Here is a 20,197-nt window from a genome sequence, read left to right as displayed (position 1 = left end):
AGAGAGTGAAGAGAGATGAAAGACGTGTATCTCGGCGGTAATTTTTAAATTTTAACATTGCCTATATCTGTTACAGCCTGATCATGCAGCTTTTAAAAGATCCTACAAATCGTGCATACACTGAATGAGATAGTAAGTAATTCTTACAATATGCGGGCTTCTGGCAAACTGGGCAGAAAATGGGCCATATATGATGTACTCAGTGCCTTTGCAGAAGACAGAGCAACAAGGGAAACGCCCTTAAAAGAGGAAGCGTAGCGTGTCCAACTGTAAAAGGGTTGAACACCAAACATGCTCTGTGTCTCAAAGCACTGGTCATAACCTCTTGATAACTTTACTAAATACAATTGAAACATTACCATGACCCAAAATCTTACTAAGTTTGTAAACCACATCTCCATAAAAATCGGGTTTTGATATACCTTCCCGCAGCATTGTCTATACATTACTATTGTATTTGAAAACTACGCTCGTATCTCTGAATTACGATATTAAACTTTAGCAAAGTATTTACTTAATTTATAAGAACAGTAGCCTACTCTTATCTATATCTTTTGTTGAAGAAGCTTATTTGTAATACATTTAGTACGTTCATTGAAATCCTCAACATAACTACATGCTCTTGCAAATAAAATCTGGAAAGTGGATCCCTCGGAAGCACCGAGAACAAGGCAAACTGAGAATTGCAGACTCGGCTTGATCGGGTCTGTTCATGAGCATTAATGGAAAATGCAACACTGCCCACGCCCCCTATACTGAGAAATATATCCCATAAGATGTTGCCTGTGGTAAATCACCATTTCAATACTAAAATTAAAATCATCCCTCGTCATAAATTTTGGAAAGTATAAAACTGTTGTAAATAGAGAAATGTCAATCTAGAAAGGAAGCAGACGTGTCCGAATTTTTAGTTTTATTTTACTGGAGCTCCCGGGGATAAATACAATCCATCAATTGAGCAACAAACGGATTATCTATATCAAGAGTATACCGAGAAAGCTTGATGTATTATTAAATACAAGTCAAAGTCCAGCCCAATGGTTCAAACTGCAGAGGGTCCAAAAAGGTAGGTAAACTAGCGGTGCCCAGAGTACATAAAATCTTTTGAAGCATAGAACACTACCAAGTAAACAAGTTAAATACTAACAGACTTTATCAGAGTTTATCTAGCATTTTCACGAAAGTTAATGAAATGTGCACTCCTTTAGCACCGACTTCCGCAGAACTTTGTTATTCAGAAACGCTGATCCCTTTGCTCAGAACTACAGCAGACGTAGTGGTTCAGCCAGAAGAGTCAAGTGGTATATATATCCGATGGTCTAAACTTCTAAGGTTCGAGTGATGAAACTTGCAGAGTCATGTCCTTTGGTCATAATCTACAGGACTGTAGCAGTGGGCCATGTTCTTAAATTGCGTTTACATACAATCTTAATCAGCAGGCCAACTCTGACCTTCAAAAGCATACGTAAAACATCTACATAACGTTGCGACAGAAGGTATAAATGTAGCAACACAGGGCCAAAAAGTGTAGATCGGGGTTTCGTAAAGTTCTTGATTTGTTCCAAGAACAATTAGGAACTCTTTCTAACGTCAAAATACAAAACCAATTATTTGAAGATTTATTACAAAGTTCATTAGATATTATCATGAAGTGGCTAATGAAATGAATTTAACAATATAGGTAGTCCTTTTCTAAAACTATTGTATCGCCAACGGAAGAAGAAAGCAGAATAGGTCTTTGCCATTGTCGTCCTGAACTTCCCACTTTACGACCAAACGTATCTGAAAAAAAAAAGATTAAAAATAAACAGATCAATGAAAAATCAAGTGATACAAAACAAAATCCCCTACTGGAATGCGACTATAATTATCTCAACTGCAGTATAACCTAATCATCCAAGTACGTACAAAAGTATTTCTATTCGGCTCTCTTTGCTTTAAACACGTTTATTGACACTTGACCACCAAAAATATTCTCACGTCTTCTTAGTCAGTTTATCGGAGAACGTACCAGTATTAAAAATAGTGGGTCGTTTAATACAAGAATATAGACCTGATACGGTTGCTTACGGGTACATTTTATTAAAGTGGTAGTATATATTTCGTTTCGATTTTTAAGATTCAGATGCCTTAAATATAGTGCTTACCTTTGGATACGACGGGCTGCAGTAAACTGCATTTGTGTATATATCAGTTACACCAGATGTGATCGGGCATTTAAGATTGCGGTTATTACAGCAGTCTGACGGGACCGGAAATGGTACTGGCACACCGCCTATAATTCCATGTACAACAGTTTTTGCTCCGACTGAATTTTCCACTGCAAAAAAAGAAAATGATACAAATGAAAAGTGCAATTAAATTGCGTTATGCGAAACAACGACCGTTATTTCATGCATTGTCTTTCCGTAAACTGCAATACCACGGCGCAACAACGATGAGGTCCTCGCTTTTAAAAACCCAGACACTGGTCATCTTTATTAAGCAAATTTCTAGAAACCTGGGAAAGCCATTGAATGTGGAATGGGTTTTCGATCAATATCAGATTTATACATCGTCATTAAACTTGAAATAGATAACAAGATAGCTTGGAACTTTTTTGGGGGTCACTGCCCTGTGACTAAAGGGAAAAAATAACGTTAGTTTGGATTGATATTTTGAAAATGAAACTTAAGCTTAAAGTAGTGTCACGCGGTGACATTAGTGTTTAAAACGATCAAAGAATTTGTTTTAAAATATTTAAAAACAGTTATATATGTAAAAACCGTCGAATTTTGTGAATAATCTTAAAAGAACAAAAAATTATATGCTGTCATTATAAAAATGTTTTATTTCTTACTAAAGATTGATAAGATCTTGCAGTGTCAAATAATTGCTTTTATATGTCTGTTAATAGTCTTATTGTATTTTATTACATAATCTTAATATCTGTTTAGTAAGATAAGAATCTTTTGACAAGCAAGGATAGAGGTCCCTCTCACTACAGGTATTGCAGTTTGCGAGATTTGTTGCTAGGGTCCTCCAATATCACTGGTTAATTTTATTGTTTACATGTACCTCATCTAATGTCAATGACAACAGGATAAGTATGATTTTACCTACGAAATAAGGACATATACTTCTGTGTTTCAAGTCGAGATATCCAACTAGATAACTACAAAGATTTAGTCAATTTAGTTGTGTTCTAATAAATTTTTGTTGTTATATGGACATCCATATATTGTTGTTGAAAACTGAATAAAAGAAGAAATAGAATCTGGATTTTGCTAATTCCTTCAAATAAGTGGACTTGAGCCAAAGATAGAAAATACCCGAAAAACTCTCCATATAGTCTTGCTCCGTCAGTCCCATGCGGGATTTGTGCTTATTCCGGGTGCAAATATGTTTTCATAGATGAAAAGCTGACATGTCGTGCTAAAGTCCAGGTATTTTCAAATCGTCAGTAAGTGCTGAAAACTGACTCCTCATTAGCAAAAAAAGTCGTTTTAAGGATTAGATGGCAATATGGGGGTATATTTATTAAAACGGCAACTTTATTATCTTTCTAGAGATAAAATATGATATCAAACGTTTAACACGTTAAATAATTTCAAATAATTTAAAGAAAAATGTATTGAAATCTGTGTAATGTGCGGATCTTTTTAATCATATGCAAATATCTAGAAAAAAAACAAGCCTACTGATCTATATGTTTTATTTCACAATATTATAGACCATATCTGTATTTACGACTGTCGGGAGTTTCACTAGAATCTACGTTGTAGAAAAAAATCTATTAGCCCAAATAGTCATTTTCCCAGAACGTCGTTACGAAAACTTCTGTGAGGTCCAAAGTTTTCGTATCAGTATGACAAAAATGACACTACCTAATCTTTTTCATCTGCCGATTTTGCTATTAGTATATTATTAAATTTTGAAAATCAGTGTTAAATCAAATTCTACATGATAGAAATAATTTTGATCCGAACGTGCAGAACTACATTAAGAGGATCATCTTGAAGCACAGAACGCAATCCCAGCAAAAATGTTGCAGCCTTTGTTTAATCAAGATTGTAGGTAATGGCAAGTACAAAAATGCGAGTTAAAATTAAGAGCATTGACTTAATCTTGTCTACAGTGGTAGGAAAAATGGTACTTCTAAAGATAAGTTAACTTTGACCTTGTAGAAAGGCATATGGAGTGTGTTTTACACATTGCAACGTTGTAACAAGCGGTTTAAATCAATTTCCGGTAAGAGTAACAAAGCTACGGGTCGGACAAGGAAGCGTCATTTTTTAAGAACATAAAAACTTCTCCCGACCTTGATTTGGAAATAGAACAACGAATTGTGTGTACCGCCAACCACAATATTTAGCTTCCGCCAGCAGGACCATCAAATCTGCCACACTTATTTTCAAATGTGAAATTTGTATTTGTCCAAAAGGGGGTTAACAATAAAACCCCCTTTTTCACACATTCTGTCCTTGCATATTAGTGCTGCAACGTATTTATGGCATCATCCTCCTTCTCATCATCATAATTGTAATCTTATTTGTTTGCTGGGGGGTTGTTGTTTTTTGTTGTTTCTTTTTTGTTTAACGCCGTTTTTTAACAGTATTTCAGTTATGTAATGGCGGGCAGTTTACCTAACCACTGTTCTTGGATTCTTTACCAGTACAAACCTATTCTCCGCAAGTAACTGCCAACTTCCCCATATAAAACAGAAGTGGAGGACGAATGTTTTCAGACACAGTAAATTGCGATGGTTCAGATGTAAAAATTAACATTTTTTGTAAAATTGCACATAGTACTGAAATATGAAAAATGACACTACATGTCACATCATGAAATGTGAAATATGTGAACGTGTTGTGTGAAAATAAGATCCCGTTCTTCATATCTGTGAAAAATTGTGATCTGGGAAAATAAATATGGTCCTACAGTGCCCCTCTATCTATTAAAGTACCTGTCATAGATATCAATATACCATAAAGATGACTGGGGAATATACTTACAAGCTGTAAAATTGACATTTACTGTGACGTTTTTTCCCTGGTGTAAAACACAAGGCTCATCGTCGCACGGGTTGACATCCACTGCATTTATTTTTCCACCAAGAGAACCTAAAATTATATTTAAATAAGTGAGCTGACTATATCTAGATGTGTGTTCATAAGACAGTGGTACTCCCACTTCCTGACACTGTACGATCCTGCTATTACTGACAATGCAAGACTAAAATAAAATCCGAAAAGTAGATCCCTCAAAAGCACCAAGAACAATTAAGGCAAACAGTGAAAATTGCAGACTCATTTTGAGTCTGTTCATGAGCAGTAATGGAAAATGCAACACTGTCCAAGTTAACTGTCAGAATAATTTGTATATTTAGTGTATTTAATATATATAAGTAATCACAGATAGTGCTTGTCTCCTTTTTCATTCTATCATTGCAATAACTATAGTTGATTGCTGTAAATAATGGATTCGTTCTATATCTAGCCGTTGATGTAGACACATCGAGGAATCAACTAATAATTTATCCCAGAACCTTGATGAGGAAGGTATTGCAACTACACTGTCAGGGCGGATAAATTATTAAAAAGAATACGTTTAAAGTTCAATGACTAAAGAAGAGTTGCAGAATTTCAACAAGATTTTGAGCTATAGGGCCAGCGCATAGGCGTTTTACCTTAACGATAGTTGCTATAGATGATAGCATATATAGGCTGAGCCTTGGAACTCTGAGACATAGTGAGTTCCAGCTTATAGACGAGGTTCTGTACAGCCAAGACATCGGGGTTATACCTGTATGGTAGTCAAATGCTACATGACATAGTATATAGGCGCTGAGCATCCAGGAGTCAGGGCAATCTTATTTAGTTAAAGCTTCAATTAAGAGGACATAGGCTAAGAATTTATGCGATAGGACTCGTATGTTGTTGATTCAAAGTCATTGTCTGACGGGAACTTCGACAAAAAGACCAGTCAGGTATATCCCCAGCCGATAGGAGTTTGAGCTGATTTCATAAGTTGATAGTTGAAACATCTAGTGTTTTTTGCCTGATCCCGGAAATTATTTAGCTCATACATGTAATTAAATCATTTACGAACTTTTGGTACACGAATCATTTAGGCAAGGTAGCCTGAAGAAAATTTTATATATCTCGTCAGCTATACGTTTTATTCCAACACGATCCGATTAATTTTCCTATTAAACAAAAAAGACTGAAAACAGTGAATTATACTACAACAAATCACTGTTCTGACGTCACAATTATTACGTCATGGCGTCAAACGGCATAGCGGCGCGCTGGAAAAGAAACCGATTGGAAACGGGCAAATTCTTTATGAGTGTCGTCAAGGATATACTTAAAAATCCTTGGTAACGTGTTAGAATCGAAATAATATATCTCATTTAGTGATTTGCTCTTGAATAAATCATTGTTTATCGTTCAGATGCGTATTATTATATCACTCGGGCTGCGCCCTCGTGATATAATTCCTTCGCATCTGAACTCCAAACAATGATTTATTCAACGACAAATCACTGGATGAGATATATTATTTCTTAAACAAAGGACATTTTACATTGTTTGTCAGCTAGTCTAAGACATAGCCACCTTAGCGATTGGACACATTCCACCATTGTTCAAAATACTAAAGGTGTAGTCACTTCACTAGGTCAGATAACTCGTATCTTGACATTAACCTCCATATTAACTTTGATTGGGAGTGAAAGTCATTAGGTGATGTGGAAACAACAAAACGTAATGAACAAGAGAACGAAGTATTGTCGTGCAATACAAAGTCCCCTATTAAAAGGCACCTAATTTTCTCTACTGCAGTATAAGATAATGAACTGATATCTGTCAAAGATGTATAAACAAAATTGTACTATAAATACAATGTGATAACAAAACACTTGGATTTCAATTTGCATATATAAAAACCTACATTTGTTTTCATATGGATTTTTGGCCGATTATAAAAAAGTTATCATATAAGTTATTTATAGTAACAACAAAGGGAAATTAATCCTAAAAAAATCTATATAATATAAGTCCACAAGAAACTCTTTACCAGGTAGAAACAGGTCAAAATACACCTAAACATTGGATGTAACATGCATGTTGTGCCACAGAAAAGGGGTTTTGATTTTTCTCTACGGCCAGTAATAAAAAAGTTACAATATAATCTATTTATAGTAAAACAAAGGGACGCAGTTCTAAAAACAATGGTGCCTCATGGTGTTGAACATTTGTGCTAAGTTACATCGGAATACCTCCATGCATGAAGGTGAAAAGCTCCGGACAAAGTTATTCTTGAATTTGACCTTTGGCCTCTAAGTATGACCTTGACCTTAGACCTAGGGACCTGGTTCTTGCGCATGACAATCCGTCTTATGATGGTGAACATTTTAGCAAAGTTAAATTAAAATCCCTCCATGCATAAAGAAGAAATGCTCCGGACAAAGTTATTCTTGTATCTGACCTTTGGTCTCTAAGTGTGACCTTGACCTTAGACCTTGGGCTCGGGTTTTGCGCATGACATATTGACTCATCCAGGGGAATATTTGTGCTAACTGATATTTAAATCCTGTTTTGCATGACAAAATTATAGACCGGACAGGAAAAATGTGTGACATTGACCTTTAAGCTAGGGTTCTGGGTGTTACGCAAGACACGGCGTCTCATCATGGAAAACTTTTATGCCAAGTAATATTGTAATTCCTTTGACCAATGACAGAGTTCTGGACCGGACAGGAAAAAGCACTATTGACCTTTGACCTCCAATTGTGACCTTGACCTTTGAGCTAGGGTTCCGGATTCTGCGCATGACACATTGTCTTATCATGGGAAACATTTGTGCCAAGTACTATTAAAATCCCTTTATGTATGTCAGGTCAGAGTTATGGACTGGACAGGAAAAATGCTCTGTTGACCTATGACCCCCAATTGTGACCTTGACCTATGAGCAAGTGGTCCGGGATTTGCGCATGACACGTCGTTCCATCATGGGAAATACTTGTGCCAAGTGATATCAAAATCCCTTATTGAATATCAGAGTTATGGACCGGACACGAAACAGTCCCTGTTCATGCCATGTTAACATTTGACTGCTAAGTGTGACCTTGACCTTTGAGCTAGGGGTCTGAAAGTTGTGCATGACACATCCTCTTATTATGTGGTACATTTGTGCCAAGTAGATTAAAATCCCGTCATGGATGGGAGAGTTATGGACTGGACAGGAATAAAACCCTGTTGACCTTTGACCTCCAATTGTGACCTTGACCTTTAAGCTAGGAGTCAGAGTTTTGCGCATGACACGTGGTCTCATCATGGGGAACATTTGTGCTAAGTAATATCAAAACCCCTATATATATGAGAGAGTTATGGAACGGACACGAAATTGTGGACTGACGGACGGACGAAAAGTGCATTCATATAGTCCCCGAAACTGGTTGAACCAGTAGGGGACTAAAACACATGATTAAGGAAAATAAAAGAGTAAAAATATATGAGCTGCACCATGAGAAACCCAACATAGTAGCTTTGCGACCAGCATGGATCCAGACCAGCCTGCGCAGCCGCGCAGTCTGGTCAGGATCCATGCTGTTTGCTTTCAAAGCCTATTGTAATTAAAGAAACCGTTAGCGAACAGCATGGATCCTGACCAGACTGCGCAGATGCCCAGGTTAGTCTGGATCCAGCGCTATGATGATTTTCTCGCGCGGCACATATTTCTTTTTAGGGGGTATAAGAGAGGGAAGGGTATAAATTCCAAATAAAATTCGAGATGCACAACTTCATTTTTTTACTAAGTCAAAGGCCATAACTCTATTCTGACTAAGTGAAATCCCAAACATAAGCCCAGGTGCACACCTTCATATAATATACAACAATTCTATTGAGTTTCATAACCCTAGGCTTAGTACTTAGGGAGATTATTTCATGATAAACACGTTCAGCGGCGCTTTACATATAGCAAACGCAGTTACACAGGGCGCGAAAATCATCCTCTACTATAGTACAGACACAGAGCGATCTGACCAGAGGGACAGAGTGAGATAAAGCCCCAGACAGAGTGAGATAAAGCCCCAGAACAGATAGAAAGAAATCATATTTAGATACAGATTTGTCCGGCTAACTTAGCCTAGCTCTTTGCAAATAGACAGTCCGGTTCTTTAACGTGTCCAGTGTATAGCACCGATACACGCGAATCCGTCTTTCCTGGGAAGAACCAGTACAGGCCTCTTAGAGATATTTTCGACACAAACTGTTAGGATCCTTTTATGCGTATTTTAGTCTAAGTTAAGTGCCATCACTCTTACTGAGAAAAATTCGAATCAAAACCCGAAGTGCACATTTTTGCATGTTGAATAATGTTCTTATAAGGTTGCATAACTCTGTGTTAAATGCTTCTTGGTATACATTTGACGAATCTTTCAGGCTTTTTAGGCTTTTTATACCAATTTTGAATGTCAAGGACAATAACTCTAAGTTAAATACTTTCTGAGATTTGCACAACATAGAAAGATCCCTAACTTCTACATTATGACTAAATAAATGATGAAAAGTCATTACAAAACTAATGTTATTAGGAGGTAAAAACAAGTGAAATTCTGTTGTTTAAGTGAAGGGGAGGATGACAACTAGCACAAGTAAAATACATTTACTAACCAAAATATTATAGCGGTTTCCATTTTAAAGTAAATAAATTGTCTTGTCCCATTTTCAGGAATGATACTAAATTTTGAATGAAATGCCAGTTTCCCATGCAGAAACTATTCCAATAATATCCTACAGACAATTTGAATTTCCAACCAATATCATAGAATAACAGAAAAGGTACATTTGCCGCTTCGCTCGCACCAAATATTGCACGCCCACATCCTGGGATCGATAAGTTAAATCATGTGAATTATGGTGTGATTCAAGATATTTGATGTAAAGAGCTGATAAATGCTTTGTACGTTGGTAATCTCTGCCCTTTTTATTACTTTAGATAGTGTTATCTTTTGTATTAGTCTAAGTACTGCACTATTAAAATGTTTTAATTGAATTACCGAAATATTACAGTGAAAATATCTGGTATTTTCATATAAAAATACATCACTGGAAAGTGACTGTAAAAAAGGAAATTTAGTCAAAACATGAAATAATCAGAAAAATTGTTTGTTTTATAGTCTGTTCTGTAGATGAAAATATGAGCCGCACCATGAGAAAACTAACATAGTGCATTTGCGACCAGCATGGATCCAGACCAGCCTGCGCATCCGCGCAGTCTGATCAGGATCCATGCGGTTCGCTTTCAAAGCCTATTGCAGTTAGAGCAACCGTTAGCGAACAGCATGGATCCTGACCAGACTGCGCGGATGCGCAGGCTGGTCTGGATCCATGCTGATCGCAAATGCACTATGTCGGTTTTCTCATGGTGCGGCTCAATTATCTTTCACTCATGAACACCATATCTTACATTTTCACTCGAGGCTATTCCACTTGTGAAAATATTGCACCTGGTGCTCACTATAGTGAAATATATTTCAGTCTTACACTGAAACAAACAAATATCCTCTAAATCTAATTTTCATCCGAATAATGATAATTTATGATAATAGACTTTGGAACAGGTGATATTTAAAGTCTAAATTTAAGTCATACCTTGAACAATTTAATACAGCCTGATATGAAAATGTTGATGTTTTCTTTTTCTACATTTGTTTCGTGCTATTTGCAGTAAAAGAGAGAACTGCTACAAAATTTTACAGCAATGGTGACGTGGATGAAATGACATAAAACCAAACAAAACAGATGGGATGTCTGGAGTTAGCCTTGATTTATCTTTTGAATTGTATCCAAATATTAATATATAAATATATTATCAAACTTCAGACACTAGCCTTCAAGGGTTAAATACACACTTTTCTTATTAGTCATGTTGTCAAGCCCAAGAACATGTGTTCATGCCACTCATAGATATAACACATATCAAACAAGTCTTGCTGTCTTCTAAAACATAATTATGACTGTCAAATCTTAACTTACCACAGTCTTTGAAGTCCACATTTTTTGTATATCCTAAAGCTAATACTGACAAAACGATCAAAACTCTCAATGCCATCGTTGTAAAATATAATGTTCGCTGCCCTGACTTGGCTTTAAAAATGGTGTGTGGTTAAGTTGTAGAATGGGGTTGTTAAAAATGTTTTGGCAAGGAATTTAAATTTTGTTTATTTGGATGGATGGAAGGATGGATGTCTGTATGTCTGTCTGGATGGATGGGTGGATAGATTCTGGATGGGTGCGTAGCAGATATAGCAGATATGCTTCTTACGATGGTTGCGCAAAACTTTTACTAAACTGCGATTGAAAAATATTTTATGTCGAAACAATTTTTTTCTGATTTAGTACGATTTTAATTAGATTTCATACATGATGCGTGGTTGTCGAAAATAACCGTTTCAGTTTATGAATTAACGCTGTAATGTTATCAAACGAATTGTACAACTACCACTGACAAACGATTTCAATATCAAAGTAATACTTCCGTTCCAAAAATTAAATATCACTTTTTGTCCATAGTCTATGCTATATGACCGATCTATATTCAACACATGTTAACTGGGATAATAATTCAAAAAAATTAAAAATATCAATATGAAAATTAATTTCTTATTTCTAATAATGATTCGGACCCTGGGCAATAGTTTTGCCAATTGACAAACAAGCCATTCAGTTAGTTTATAATTTGACTAGGATAGTCAATTATATATTTGAATTTGACTCTTGTTCATGATAGTATTTTCCGATTCAATGATGTGTTATGTTGGAAAGCTTAGACTGGAATAAATCACAAATATCTTATACTTTAAAAAAATATTTCCATACACATTTACATGAAAAATGAAAAATACGTTGCCCTTAGATAATGTGACTATTATTGTTATTGAACAGCGGAAAATTGAAGATTCTAAATCTTGTGTTCATGCATGTGTCCGCACACATTTAACTTAAAGCCCCGAACGCACTTTAAAATCTTGTCGAATAACGAATACATTGTGTTATCGGTTATATTAAATGGAAGAGGTTACACAAATATGCATCCTTATTAGTCCAAGGCAACGGGTTTTCAGTTTTCTGATGATTTTGCTCTCCACATCAATTTACAAACAACTTTTATCAAACAGAAATAGAATACAATCTTGTATTGTCTAATAAAAAATCTTTAATAAAATGTTACTTGTTTGGTGTATTCGTCTAACAGTTCATATGGATATGTAATAACATTTAAACATTTGAAAAACAAATCTATTTTACATTTGCAAATAATGACATTTTGCACACAAAAAAATAATCAAAATTCGATATAATTTCAAGAATATTTACATTTGGTCCTAAAGGAGAACATTTTGAACTTCCCTCATTATCAGTAGGATCATTTACTATCGCATCATGGTCATACGAGTGTACATTTGGTGTCAAAGTATCAGCCGTTATCAATTACAGATGAGATTAATATACTTAAAGATATTTTGAAAGATCGTACATGTACTACAAATTGTTTCAAGAAGACAAACGCTACTCGCAAAACTAGTAGCACGCATTCAAGATTTATCTCCCTGACATTACTACTATAGATGTTTGAAAGGATAAATTACGAAAGGTGAATTGTTTTTTTTTTCCCAACATACAGCAATAAAACTAATTAAAATTTTAATAAAAAAAACCGTTAACAAAAGAAAAGAACAATTACAAAACAACAGCTATTTCGACATAAAATAAACATATGCGTGCGTGCATGCGCGCGATCATGCACATGTGTGCGTGCGTGCGTGTGTGTTTAAAATGCTGTACACTAACACATGTATATGTAAACACAGTATGAATATGTAATGCCACCCAAAACCGAAGTAGTCTGTTACTGGCTATAACGTTTAATTATGATTGCACGCTCCTCATTAGACTAGCAACTAGACTAATAATGAACATATTTCTACATTTTTCCCTTCTTTTGTCTAATTCCATTTCATAGAGACAAAAACCAGTCTATTTTAGAGATTTTCACAGAGGAATGATTTTTTTATGATATTGGACATAAGTTATTGACTGGCTCAGTTCACTACATTCAATCATAAAAGTATATCATAGCCTATGAGCTAGTCTAGCTCTTCATAAACATATAGCCAAGATGATAATTTTCCTTATTAAATCACTATCTAATGATAACACGTGTCAGTAAAAGATAACCACAGTATATCTTTAATTTAGGAGAGGATTCTTCTATATCAATAATTTAATCAATTGAAACAGAAGTTCATTCTTCTCATAGTTTATTGTCTTATATACCACGGCTCAGATGCGTATAGAAATTTGTTAGCCATCCACGCATCTCTGAATGCACTTAGCAGGTCTATGATTGGCATTGTTGTAGAATATTTATCCTTTCATGTTACCGATATTTTGCTTGAAATGACCCTTTCGATTTTTCCTTAGTAATGACACTGTTCTTCAACAACATGTACACTGTAAAAAAATACCGTAAAATTTAATGGGTTTTACGGTTAAATAGTAACGGGTACAGACCGTAGTATATGATTACGGTATAAGACCGTTGGAACGGCGTGTACTCTGGGATAGCGCCATTATTGATTCGACTTTCAAACAGTTTAAAAAATGCACGTATGAATGGAAGAAACTATTTTAAGACACACATACTAGTGCATCTGTCTGGATTTTGATTGTCTAAAACAGTTCCGTTCAATGTTTACATCGAAAAATGCAGTATTTGTATGAGTAATGCAGATAAATGTGGACTCTGATTCGTTCCAACTATATTCGTAACCATGTTGAAGGTCGGCTAGACGTGGCTACTGTGAAAGAAAACAAATGTAGTACTTGCTCATGGGTGCAGAGTGTGTGCGTTAATAAGCTGGAGGCAGCTTTGAAGAATTGTACTCTCAATAAAACAAAACAAAAACAAAAAAAAACAGCAACAACAACAACAAACAGACAACAAAGTTTGTGAGTTCAAAAGTATGTTCACATCAACTTTTAATGTAATGATAAATTAAAGCAATATTCAGTTTGACCGTCACAATATAAAAGAAAACTGTCGGATTAGTTCGACTAATTTACACAAAGAGTAAATGTTGGGATTCATAGATTGGTTGTTAAGCCACCTGAAATTCTTCAGTTGAAGTTCAACCATGACTGATCTTAAAAAGCATTGTTGTCAGTATCAGTACATATGCTCTAAGAGTAGAGGATATGAAAGGGGAATGATGGTGGTTCTGTCGATGAGGGCGTCGTTTCTTATAAATGTCTTCAGTATTGGTGATATCAGTATGTTATAAGTTGAAAACTACCATGAATGGTCAGACACAAGTGTAAATTTTAATATTGCATGTTGTGAAATTTGTCGCTGGACAGGTTAACAGATTTCATATATTTTTAAGTTGAAAAACCGCAGAAGTGTATAGAGATATGTTCATATCAGGTGATCTGACTCCATTGAAAATGAAGTTTCAATGAGCCCACAATGTGTGACAAGGGGATATATATACAAAGGTGTATACCAGGGATGGTATCATTCAGTGCACGTATAAAATGAAAAAGTTGTTGTCCTCTCTTTTGAGGATGTTAAATGTTGAAGTTTACTTGGAAGCTGTTGATTAGAGAAGACACCAACTTGTGACCAAGTGTGAGCTCACTCACCAACATGGCCAAGAAAACATTTAATTTGTTTGAATCGTTGCAACACTTCTTTTCGTTTTGAAGTTGAAACTAGTTCTATTTATTCTGGTTGTGAAAAATGTGAGATTAATTTGCACAAATCTAGTCAAAGAAAGACTTATTTATTGACTTAAGAACTCTTGTTATACCTATTCTATACAAACCATTTAAATCAATAGTATATTATATACATGTAGTTCCTTTGCAACATAAGGTCATTTCGGAGAAAAAGTGATATTAATTTATGTAGAACTAGTCAAAGGAAGACTGATTGTATGAAGTACACTTATTATACTCATTCTCTTCAAAATATTCATAGTTTGTCTCTGTGCATTATTTTTTGATAACCCACAGAAGCTAGTAACATTTCACATGATCATGTATATTGGTCATTATCTGATGACAGACTTGTCTACTTTGTATTTGATAATTTCTTTTGTTAAGGTATACAAGACCTGAATTGTTAAAACATTAAATTTAGCAAGTTTATGCATATTAACAGTACTATACATTAGGTTAGAATTAATACACACTGCAAACATGTATAGCTAAAGACAGTATAAATTTGTACTACCATTAAAATTTGAAGTATATGATTGTAGTTCTACATGTACATATACTATAAAATTAATAAATATATATTAGGTTAAGTTATATACTTGATTGTAATCTTCTACATCTGAGCTTAATATCTAAAGTGAAAGATAGCTATCTTTTTTAATGTCTGAAGCCCATTGTGTGGTAACCCCATTAAATATGATTGGATATTTTAATGTTTGTTGGAAAATGACAAAACTACATAATCTAGATTTTGCTAAGTTTGTTAAAAGTTAGGATGATCTTGTTCCATTTCTACTTAACACGTGTACAATTTACTACAAAGCTACATCGTTTAATCTGTATATAATTTAATAAGTTATAAGTAAGACATGATACAAGTGTAAATGTCGGGTTGAATTTTTAAGCTCTAGCTCTATTTTCAAAGTTCATTTCATTTGGAACAACATGTAACAGGTTATCATCTAAAATTTATTCCCTTTGTGAATTGTGTCACTAATACTTTTGAATGGAATACCTTCCTTTATTGAGTGTTGTAAAAGAAAAAATACCTTTAGAAGCTTTCATTTGATATATGAAATTCTAACACGATCCGATTAATTTTCCTATTAAAAAAAAGGGCTGAAAAAAGTGATTTATTAATTCATTATACAAAAAATTCACTGTTCTGATGTCACAATCATTACATCATGGCGTCAAATGGCATAGCGGTGCACTAGAAAAGAAACCATCTGAACTCCAAACAATGATTTATTCTACGCCAAATCACTAAATGAGATATATTTTTTCTTAATTATACATTTTTTAGAATTCTATTTTCTAAATTAATGGCGTTAACAAAAGGTGTATAGATATAACCCCACTAGAAACTCACTAGAATTTTAATTACCGGTACTTTCAACCCGTATCATGCTGGACACAATTAATTCAGCGACCAGTGTAGAACATGACCAGCCTGTACATGTGTGCAGTCTGATCATGATATACAGTGTTTGTAATCAGTCTGTTAATGGTAGTGTCCAAATTGAAAGATAGACAAGTTCATTATGGAAATTTAGCAGGGTAAGGTTTAAAAGAGTTTAGAAAAATAATATACATGTATGTTTAACAGTTTTATTGCTTGAGCATATCAAATTACCAAGAAAAGTCTGAAAAACAGGCAAGATTTAATGATGTAAGAATCATATTTGTATGTCAAGTCTTTTATTATAATTTCTTGTTAAATTTATATTCTTTTGTGAAGAACTTGCTATGCTTGCCTCTGTAACATGTACCATAAATATGGTATGAACAGTCAGGGTTGTAACTGCTTCAAGTTGTAATATGGCAGTTCATAACCCATTTGAGTTATTGCTTAATATACTTTCATAACTTGTTTTAGTTATCATAAAACCTGTGTTTAGCTAATTCCTCATTTTGAATGAGACTAATGCAATTATTTCCTGAATCCTTGAATTTTTATCTTTCCAGCCATGCAGTAAATTTTTTTACACAAGGATGATAAAGGTTTATAAAAGTTTTAAAGCTATAAAACTCTTAACATCCCTTTTATGCTTATCAGGTCATGATCAGACTAAAAGAGAATTTGATTAACCACAGTTTGCTACTAATTTTACTTTAAAGGTCACTTTGTGAATACAGCAAGAAGACTTTTTGAATAACTTACCTGAGTTAACCATATATTTATATGACTAATACAGGTTATAAAAGGCTTGAAAGTACTGAAATACTGTAGGTTACATAACTTAAAACAGTTACACCCCTGACTGATGAATACTTGTTAAAACACATGATATTTCAATTGTATGTTTAATAGAGAAATTATAAGAAAGAGTTGTAAATTTACATGTACATTGTACTTTGTTACTGACCTGAAACATTGAGTGTGGAGAATTTTAACATTATTGATCAGTTTCAGTTGAAATTTTACACACCAAATTGTATAATCAGTTATGAGCCTAAAGTGTAATTATAGGTACATAGATTTGTATCAAGAAATCTGCAAGAGTTCTGCAGCAGAAATATTGCACGACTTTAGGAGCGCCATATTATCCTGTGAAAAGGGGCCTCCGTGGCCAAGTGGTTAAGGTCACTGACTTCAAATCACTTGCCCCTCATCGATGTGGGTTCGAGCCTCACTCGGGACGTTGGATTCTTCATGTGAGGAAGCCATCCAGCTGGCTTACGGAAGGTCGGTGGTTTTACCCAGGTGCCCGCTCGTGATAAAATAATGCACAGAGGGGTACCTGGGGTCTTCCTCCACCATTAAAAGCTGGAAAGTCACCATATGACCTATCATGTGTCGGTGCGACGTTAAATCGAACAAAACAAAATATCCTGTGAAAAAATGGGGGCAGGTTTCTTGATGTAAATCTAATAATCTTTTTATTACATCCATGTCTACACTTAAATAACTGTATAAATGAGTCGTATTTGTTATTAAGCCTGAGTGAGATTGAAAATTATTCTGGCAACAGAACTGTTTAAATGCGACGGCATGCACGAAATTTACATCACAAGTTACGTCAGATATCCAATATAAAATTTGAGCGTCAATATGGGAAAAAAACATTGATGTTTCAGGTTCCAGTGATAATAGTTTTTAGCTCTCGACTATTCAAAGAATAAGTAGAGCTATCCTACTCACCACGGCGTCTGCGTCAGCGTCACACCTTGGTTAAGTTTTTCTTATCAGTCCACATTTTGACAAAGTCTTTTGAGATAAAGCTTTGAGACTTTCAGCACTTGTTAGTCACCACCATGTCCAGTTATAGACAAGAGCACATAACTTCATCAAGAATTTTGGCTGAATTATGGCCCCTTTTGCCTTAGAAATCATGGTTAAATTTTTCATACCAGTTCATATTTTGACAAAGTCTTTTAAGATAAAGCTTTGAAACTATCAACACTTGTTTACTATCACCATGTCCAGTTATAGGCAGAGTACATAACTCCATCAAGGATTTTGGCTGAATTATGGCCCCTTTTGACTTAGAAATCTTGGCTAAGTATTTCGTACCAGTCCACATTTTGTCAAGTCTTTTAAAATAATGCGTTGAAACTTTCAACACTTGTTTACCATCACCATGTCCAGTAAAAGGCCAGGAGTACATAACTCCATCAAGGATTTTTCCTGAATATGGCCCCTTTTGACTTAGAAATCTTGGTTAAGTTTTTCGTACCAGTTTATATTTTGTGTTAAGTGTTTTACATATGGCTTTGAAACTTTTATCACTTGGGCAGTATAATAGTCTCTATCTGTAGGCAAGAATACATAACTCTGTCATCTACTTTGGTTAAATTATGGCCATTTCTGCACTTTTAAATTGGTTCAGTTTTTCATACACATTGCCATTTAGTGCAAGACTTATCAAAATCCACAAATACAGGAACATTGTTTGTTTATTAATCCTCCGCCGTGGCGGAGGGATTATAGGAATGGTCTGCGTCCATCCTTCCGTCTGTCTTTCCGTCCGTAACAAAATCGTGTCCGGTCCATATCTGCTAAACCCCTTGAAGGATTTTCATGAGACTTGGGTCAAATGATCACCTCATCAGGACGATGTGCAGAACCCATGAGTCAGCCTTGTCGGTTAAAGGTCAAGGTCACAACTCAAGGTCAAAGGTTTGAGCCTGCCATTTTGTGTCCGCTCTATATCTCCTAAACCCCATGAAGGAATTTTATAAAACTTGGGTCAAATTATCACCTCATCAAGACGATGTGCAGAACCCATGAGTCAGCCATGCCGGCTCAAGGTCAAGGTCTTCCATTTGGTGTCCACTCTGTATCTCCTTAACCCCTTGAAGGATTTTCATCAAACTTGAGTCAAATGATCACCTCATCAAGAACTCATGAGTCAGCCATGTCAACTCAAGGTCAAGGTCACAACTGAAGGTCAAAGGTTTCAGCTCTGTATCTCCTAAACCCCTTGAAGGATTTTCATGAAACTTTGGTCAAATGATCACCTCATCAAGACGTTGTGCAGAATTCATGAGTCAGCCATGTCAGTTCAAGGTCACGGTCACAGCTAAAATCAAAGGTTTACCCTTAAACTATCCATAGCAGTGGCGGGGGATTTAGCTGTCGTTTAGACTGCCTTGTTCTATTTGTTTTCTTTTGTCTGAAAATTCTTGGTAATATTTTGACCTCTCTTTCAATCAATTCTTTGAATAATGGAGCGCGCTGTCATACGACAGCTCTTGTTTTATATAATTATGTAGTTTAAAAGCAAACTTTTTAACTTCTAGTGTAAATTACTAAATAGAAAAATTGAAATAAAAAACTTTTGTATATAAGTCTATGCATTCCCTGTTATTGGTTCTAAATATCAGTCGATTTGTTGTAATACTTGTATCAGGAGATGGCGGTGGACATTTCGTGTTCTACTATGAGCTCTTGTTCTATTGGCTTTGAGAAACTAGAATTCATGATGAGTTTGTTGAAATATTGTTCAGAATTTGAAATTTCATGTTCAGACTTTGAGTTCAAATGCTGGAATTACTGTTACAGTGTTTTAATGCCCCCGAAGGTGGGCATATTAAAATCGCACTGTCCGTCCATGCGTGCGCCTGGTAAATTCTTGTCCGGAACTGTAACTCTTCCATCCATAAAGGGATTTCGAAATAACTTGGCATAAATGTTCACCATAATGAGAACAAAGTGTCCTGCGCAAAACCCAGACCCCTAGCTTCAAGGTCAAGGTCACACTTAGAGGTCAAATGTTAACATGGTCTGTTTCATGTCTGGTTCATAACTCTGCCATCCATGAAGAGATTTTGAAAGAACTTGGCATAAATGTTTACCATAATGAGACGACATGTCATGCGCAAGACCGAGACCCCTAGCTTCAAGGTCAAGGTCACACTTACAAGTCAAAGGTTAACAGGGTATGTTTCGTGTCCGGTCCATAACTCTGCCATTTATTAAG

At 35.2% G+C, this 20,197-nt stretch overlaps 1 protein-coding gene across 1 annotated transcript; it reads right to left on the bottom strand.

Moving 5' to 3' along the window:
- Positions 1-1,605: 1,605 nt before the first annotated feature.
- LOC123545786 (NPC intracellular cholesterol transporter 2-like) lies at positions 1,606-11,164 on the bottom strand. The gene is made up of 4 exons (XM_045332093.2): positions 11,025-11,164; positions 4,995-5,102; positions 2,148-2,320; positions 1,606-1,782 (listed from the first exon to the last, which is right to left on the bottom strand). Exons 1-4 carry the CDS (start codon positions 11,098-11,100, stop codon positions 1,699-1,701), a joined length of 441 nt encoding a protein of 146 aa, XP_045188028.1. The 5' UTR covers positions 11,101-11,164; the 3' UTR covers positions 1,606-1,698.
- Positions 11,165-20,197: the final 9,033 nt, after the last annotated feature.

Source organism: Mercenaria mercenaria, chromosome 1 (genome assembly GCF_021730395.1).
Source record: "Mercenaria mercenaria strain notata chromosome 1, MADL_Memer_1, whole genome shotgun sequence".
In the NCBI taxonomy this organism is placed as follows: domain Eukaryota; kingdom Metazoa; phylum Mollusca; class Bivalvia; order Venerida; family Veneridae; genus Mercenaria; species Mercenaria mercenaria.
The sequence above is the reverse complement of the archived record's forward strand: the minus strand, read 5'-3'. Positions and strand labels throughout refer to the sequence as shown.